The 6,043-nt window shown below is 35.4% G+C and overlaps 3 protein-coding genes across 3 annotated transcripts; all 3 read right to left on the bottom strand.

Moving 5' to 3' along the window:
- Window positions 1–208: 208 nt before the first annotated feature.
- RHIMIDRAFT_236379 (uncharacterized protein) lies at window positions 209–744 on the bottom strand (the record flags this gene model as incomplete). The annotated part of the gene is made up of 3 exons (XM_023608540.1): window positions 209–272; window positions 318–389; window positions 671–744. The coding sequence occupies 3 exons, from the start codon at window positions 742–744 to the stop codon at window positions 209–211; spliced, it is 210 nt and encodes a 69-aa protein (XP_023467010.1).
- A 1,593-nt stretch (window positions 745–2,337) lies between these two features.
- RHIMIDRAFT_201468 (calmodulin-like protein 1) lies at window positions 2,338–3,298 on the bottom strand (the record flags this gene model as incomplete). The annotated part of the gene is made up of 2 exons (XM_023606547.1): window positions 2,338–2,543; window positions 3,034–3,298. 2 exons carry the CDS (start codon window positions 3,296–3,298, stop codon window positions 2,338–2,340), a joined length of 471 nt encoding a protein of 156 aa, XP_023467009.1.
- A 448-nt stretch (window positions 3,299–3,746) lies between these two features.
- Window positions 3,747–6,029, bottom strand: RHIMIDRAFT_291064 (uncharacterized protein). Its single transcript, XM_023613781.1, has 7 exons — window positions 5,859–6,029; window positions 5,691–5,804; window positions 4,928–5,105; window positions 4,764–4,859; window positions 4,297–4,732; window positions 4,156–4,244; window positions 3,747–4,099 (listed from the first exon to the last, which is right to left on the bottom strand). The coding sequence occupies exons 2-7, from the start codon at window positions 5,787–5,789 to the stop codon at window positions 3,918–3,920; spliced, it is 1,080 nt and encodes a 359-aa protein (XP_023467008.1). The 5' UTR covers window positions 5,790–5,804; window positions 5,859–6,029; the 3' UTR covers window positions 3,747–3,917.
- Window positions 6,030–6,043: the final 14 nt, after the last annotated feature.

The following is a 6,043-nucleotide window of genomic DNA, read 5'->3' as shown; positions in this document are numbered from 1 at the left end:
ATAAAGCTGCCTTATTACAAGTCAGCTCTGCAATCTTCACCTCGCCATGATCAAGAGTTTCTCCAAATTGCAGCTGATCAATAATCGAGATGTCAGTATCTGGTCGCAAGGCAATGCTTGAATTAACGGTTTTATCCAGCCACCTCAATAATACCGACCGTTCTGCATCTGCAACAACACATGATAAAAGAGGATCGAAGTATGTACTCTATAATTCTGTTTCGCTAATGGTTGCAACATCATGGATGGAATTCCTAGGTAATTTTTGAATCCTAAAATAAAGGTGAGAACGATATTAAATGAGAAGGCACACTTACTGAAGATCCTCTGCAGAGCTGAGTACATGGCAGTGGATACCATCCATCGTGATAACCACTTCCTCAGGATTGCTGAAATAGCAAGTTGCTATCAAACGAGCCCTGCATCCGATCTTCTTGCTTTTTTTTTTTTTTTTTTTTTTTTTTTTTTTTTGCAAGGTTCTTTGAACGACCATAGCGTGTCGCTTGCTTCCAGCGCGATGGCATTCATACAGACTTCTCTAAAGATAGTCTGCACGTGGTCTACCTCTAGCTCTATCCAACTTTTGATCCATGATGTCATTTCTGGTTGTCTTCCTAATTATCCACTTGACGCCTACTTAATTATGTGGCTCTCAATAACTTGCTTGTACTGAGCGATACCCGTAGCTTGAAGCTCAGGTGCAGGACTGTTAGCAGCAATGTTAATTTCAGTTGAAAAGTTCATTTTTAAAAAGATAGAAATAGAGAGAATAGTATAGCTATAAAATAAGAAGCAATATTATGTTTATTGTATTAATATTTGTTTTAAAGGAAAAAGATGTCGGTGACTAACAACTTGGATTATTGAGGAGAAATGAAATAGTTCGAAAAAGGAACACATAGTATAAAAGAAAAAACTGTCACAAAAGCAGTGGTTTTCGTTGGGTATTTACGTGGATGCGGAAGCACTGCATGTGTCACCTATACTTTGTCATTGATGCATTTGTACCATTCAATTTCTGCTGAGAAAGATCAGATACGGAAGAATAATGAGAATGGATGACTACTATTAGCAGTAGAGCCAATAATTGCGCATGACATATATAAATATACTGTATTTTTATTAATTATTGACGTTAATTTTATAAAATATTGTCGTAAAATAAAAGAACTATTTACGTAAAAAGACGACAAAAAAAATGTGTTTGAATAAAACGACATCATGTCAAAAGAGAGAAAAAGTATGTTAATATTAGGGCATATATCCTAATGCTAGTTTTACTTACCACCAAGGTGCATTTTGTGGAGAGTAGCGATAACTACCCAGGATTATTTAAACAAAAAAAAAAAAAAAAAGGAAATAGGAGCAATCTGCTTCGTGACCATTCAATAATATGCACTGCCAAATATGACTACATGTTCTTCTGGTTTCGTGGAAAAACCTAATAAAGAATTTAAACTTTTGCAAAGAGACTAAAGAGGGCTATTTCTAATATTAAGTTAATTTCAACTCCAAGACAGCCCACCTGTTAGTATTACTGTCAAATGGGATAGTGAGTCATATTCTTTTTATATTTGTTATTACTCTGATAACATTACAATGGTTTCAATACGACATCTCAATTTGGAAATACAGTATATCCATGGATGTCAAGGCTGATACTACGAAAATATTCTTGACGACGATGAATTTACATTTCGTACAGCATGAATTTTGTTCTCGCCATTGGGTGCATTTATTTTCGATCACAGGCGAATTTACTTTCCGGAAAGAGTGTATAACCAGAATAAAGATATCATGTATATTACGAAGGAAGCTAGAGTCATGCTTAATTTTGACTGTACTATAATACATCACTAGATACGCCATTAAGCATATCTATTACACATGCTTAAAGGATTATTCATTATCTTCAGTAATGTGGCATTTGTATAATCATCAGTTGCTTTTATTTTCTTGCTTGGTAGCTTTGGCAGCATACTCTCTGTTCATGGCGTCCAGTGTATTTATCTTTCCATAAAATTGCATACTCATCGTGTATGAGTATGGCTTTATTGCCATTTTTGTATTCCCACCAGGGCTAACCTGTTAATACGTCATTAGTAGCGCCTTAAATGGGAATGCCAGTTATATATCGATAACGTAGTCTGTGTTAAATAATGAATGCTGTGTAATCGGCTACATGAATCAAAAAGAAGTTATCATATCTTTAATATCAAATGCCATAGACTGATTTCTTTGTGAATGATATCTGTCACATTAGTATAGGCTTTTTCATATTATATTCTTTGTTCTTCTAAATGAATATTTTATTATTTACATATAAGAGAAAGAGATTCAATTGGAAGCAACCAATAGTCTGAATTCTTCAAAGTCTACAAAACCATCTTTGTTGACATCAGCCAACTTGATCATTTCTTTTATCTCCTCTGGACTAAGCTGTGCATCCAGCATTTTCATGACACTTTCCAATTCTGATTGACTGATACGTCCATCGTGATCTTTATCAAAATAGAGAAAACATGACAGCATATCTCTATCATCTTTTTCTATTCGGTTGGATGGTATAAAGTAAGACATGGCGATAACAAATTCATAGAAATCAATCTTGTTATCCTTATTGAGATCAATCGTCTTTCTTATTGATTCAATCGACACTGAGATATCAATCTCCGTCAAAATATGTTGTAACTGTTGAATGTTTATGTATTGTGTGCTCTGCGCATAAATTCGGAACACTAATATAATAGTATTAGCCATCTATCTGTCAGCCAGTTTATCGTTACCTTCATGTAAAGTATCCAGCTCTTGTTCTGATAGTCCAAGTATTTTGTAATAGTCTGTAAACATGTAAATTGATTATAAACAAGGAAGAAAGAAAAAGTGAGAAGAGAGATAGAAAGCTTTTATATGTATAAATTGCTTGATTGACACGTGTAACCAGGTTCATTTGCTGAGCTGCTTTTTATTTATGAGTACAAAAGAACTTTCTAATAGAGAACCTATGGTGTTGATGAGGACATTGAGGCCTACTTATTTTAATATCCTTATTCACAGGTACACCCATCATGACTGAAAATTCATTAAAATTGACTGCTCCATCTTTATCTAAGTCGACCTCATCTATCAGTAATTTAGCTTCTTCTAAGCTAATCTTATCTCCCAACTTTTCCATCATTGCTTGTAATTCAACTTGATTGATAGTCCCGTCTCCATCTTTATCAAATGCATCAAATGCCTCTTTTAGCTCTTGTTGTTTTTTTGTCATTCTATGTGGATCGGATAGTGTAGGTCGCATAAGTTTGGCGAATCCTTCAAAATCCAAGTAATTATCATTGCTGACTTCTTTGACCTAAAAGCTATATATAAGTATATAGTCATGAATCATTGTTTTAATTACCATTATGGTAGCTGCTGCTGTGTTATCAAGGCCAGCTGAATGCAGTAATTCATTAAATTCCTGGCAGGATATTTTTCCATCGTTATCTTTATCAAAACTTTGAAACAATTCAGTCAAATCTTCCTTCTTTTTGCTGCTAAGAAAGTGTGTGCCAAGGCTTAGTCGTTTCGACGACATTTTCTTTTTTAGAAAAAGAAGAAAACGACCTGCAAGTTGCACAGCAGGAATTTCTAGTTTAATGGAAAAAAGGCAACTCGTGACCATTTAAGTTGAGTCATTGGAACTCAGGCACAAGAGTTTTAGAACAACCTTAAATCACCCTGTCCAAAAGCAGTCCTGTCGGAATAAATATTACTGCAATATGAATAACCAAGACAGTGAAAAGACGTTGATTCATTTGCCTTCTTTTTTTTTTTTCCAAGAGAAATATTGGGTTATTGTTTATTTAAAAATATGAGATAATAATATATATATAGGAAAAGTAAAAAGATAGTACGATGCTAATAAAAAAATATACTTAGCTTTGACGTTCAGGAAATGTTTGAGGAATAACGGCAGCTTCTTTCATCATATAACATGATGTTTTGGCGGCATGGTTAATAACTTCCAATTTATCGCGTCGTAAACTATACATCAACTTCTTTCTTCTAAGATCGCTTATGTATAAATTCTCAAACTTATCAATTGAATCTGCCAATTCTTGACAGATATCTTACCAGAAGTAGAGTCATTAATAGTATCTGTGAAATTTGTACCAGTTACGGCAAGTTCTTCATGACTGAGGCTAACAGTATTGGTATCAACAGCAATACCAGAACGAAGAGTATATGGAACATCAGCCACTCTGTTAACTAAGAAGATATGCTTATAAAGTTTTGAATTACCAGGGCAGTTACAATAGAAGAGGGAAGAGGCGGCCATTTTTTAATTCGATTTCGTACCAAATGTAATCGTCAGCGAATGATTTACAATCATACATATCATCGTCATCTTCAGAGCGCTGAACCATACTTGTAGCAGTGCCTTCGTCAAGAGCATATGCCAATCTTTTCTTCTTCATATCATTTGGGCTTAATTTAACAGTTTGAAAACCGTACAAACATTTTAAAGTCTCCTGACGATAGCCGATCATCAATGTCTCTTGCAAGGTATTAATCAAAAAGTCGCAGCGACTGTGTCGAGTGCGACCAAGGTAGAATGTTTTCAATTGATTGTGATATGATTCAATCAAGTTGTTGGTATGGAAAGAGGCACTTGGTCGCCAGGCTTTACAGAAAAGCTCCTTTTTGACCAACCATCTTGTTCTAAAATAAGCAAAGAATTGCTCTTCGTCTTTGAAGCGAGTTTCAAAAGATAAATATACTAAGAAATTCTTCTTCAGAACAGGCACCCATCAACAAACCAAGACAAGCACGAATACTTTTGCGTTTGGGTTGACTGCCATGAGTATGCTTAGGCCCTTTAACCTGACATCATATAAAATTATTAGCACGAACATTTAAAATAAAGAATTTTATATGAAAATACTTGCTACAGCCTTAAGCTTGCTGCCCCATGCACGCCAGATATGCCAATGACACAAGAAAATTTGAACAGAGCCTTCAAAGACGTCTCTAATTGCAGCTGTCTCAGCAGAACTACAATCTATCATAATTCGCTTCACGTTCAAGGAGAAGTTGGTCTTTACCCAGGTTAACCACTGACGCTAAGCAGGAATGGTTTCCATATCAGTAATGAAAAAACAAACAGGTAGACCTTTGTTCGTGGTGTAGTCGTGAGCGACGATAGTAAACAGGTAGTTATCTTTAGAGCTGTCCGTAAAAGACTTACATGTTTTGTGAGTGCTCCGTGAACTCGTCTCTTTTTATGAAATACAAAGAGCTTTTGAAGTCAACCATTTCTTTTGAATAAATATTGACTAAATAAACAAAACCTTTAGCCAACCATGTTTGTTTTCGACAGTTTCTCTTTTCTTGTTGTGGGAAGGGGTAAAAAAAGCAAGTGGGACTTGATGAAAGCTGAGAAACCTGCAACCTACATGGCAACAGTGTTGTTGATTGGAATTCGTAGTAGCTCATTAAAGCTTTCAAGATTTTGCTGATTTTCTTGATGTGGCTAGGTAAACAATCATCTTTCTTATATGTTCTGTTCTAAACCCTCTTTTCTTTTCTTTTTTTCCAGCGTGATAACAACAATATATATATATATATACAACATTTATTAAAATAAGGAATAATAGCCTTTAGTTGATCGTCTTCTTTTTGCCTCTGTTTAAGCTAGGCCCCCATACTTTGACCGTAAAATCAGCCGAGCAACTGGCAAGGATAGGTTCAGTAGGATGAAAATTGACTGCATACACTCGATCTGTGTGGCCTTCTAATCGCTGCATCAACTCTGCGCTATCCTGTAATAATCAATGAGTACTTTTGGTTCGTCAAAGGGGTATTTTGAACCTTACTTCTCCAACGTTATAAAGATATGCATATGGATCTGCGCTTCCTGTAGCAAGCAGTACACTCTTTTCTTCCTTGAGCTCTTGAGGATCCAGTAAATAGTCAGCTGGTGTCGTTGCAATGTCGATATCCCCGTAATCATTCGCCACAGAGTGTTTACTCAAGATGGATGAATTATCTAATAGATTGT

The sequence above is a fragment of the Rhizopus microsporus genome, assembly GCF_002708625.1.
Source record: "Rhizopus microsporus ATCC 52813 unplaced genomic scaffold scaffold_6, whole genome shotgun sequence".
Lineage (NCBI taxonomy): Eukaryota > Fungi > Mucoromycota > Mucoromycetes > Mucorales > Rhizopodaceae > Rhizopus > Rhizopus microsporus.
The sequence above is the reverse complement of the archived record's forward strand: the minus strand, read 5'-3'. Positions and strand labels throughout refer to the sequence as shown.

Excerpts from the sequence above, each read along its gene's own strand:
- RHIMIDRAFT_291064 (XM_023613781.1), bottom strand. The coding sequence starts at position 5,789 with ATGCAGCGATTAGAAGGCCACACAGATCGAGTGTATGCAGTCAATTTT. Across the intron at positions 4,733-4,763 it reads TTCTGAAGAAGAATTTCTTA|ACGAAGAGCAATTCTTTGCT; the intron begins GTATATTTATCT and ends CTCGCTTCAAAG. Across the intron at positions 4,245-4,296 it reads CGCCTCTTCCCTCTTCTATT|AGTGGCTGATGTTCCATATA; the intron begins GTAACTGCCCTG and ends CTTAGTTAACAG.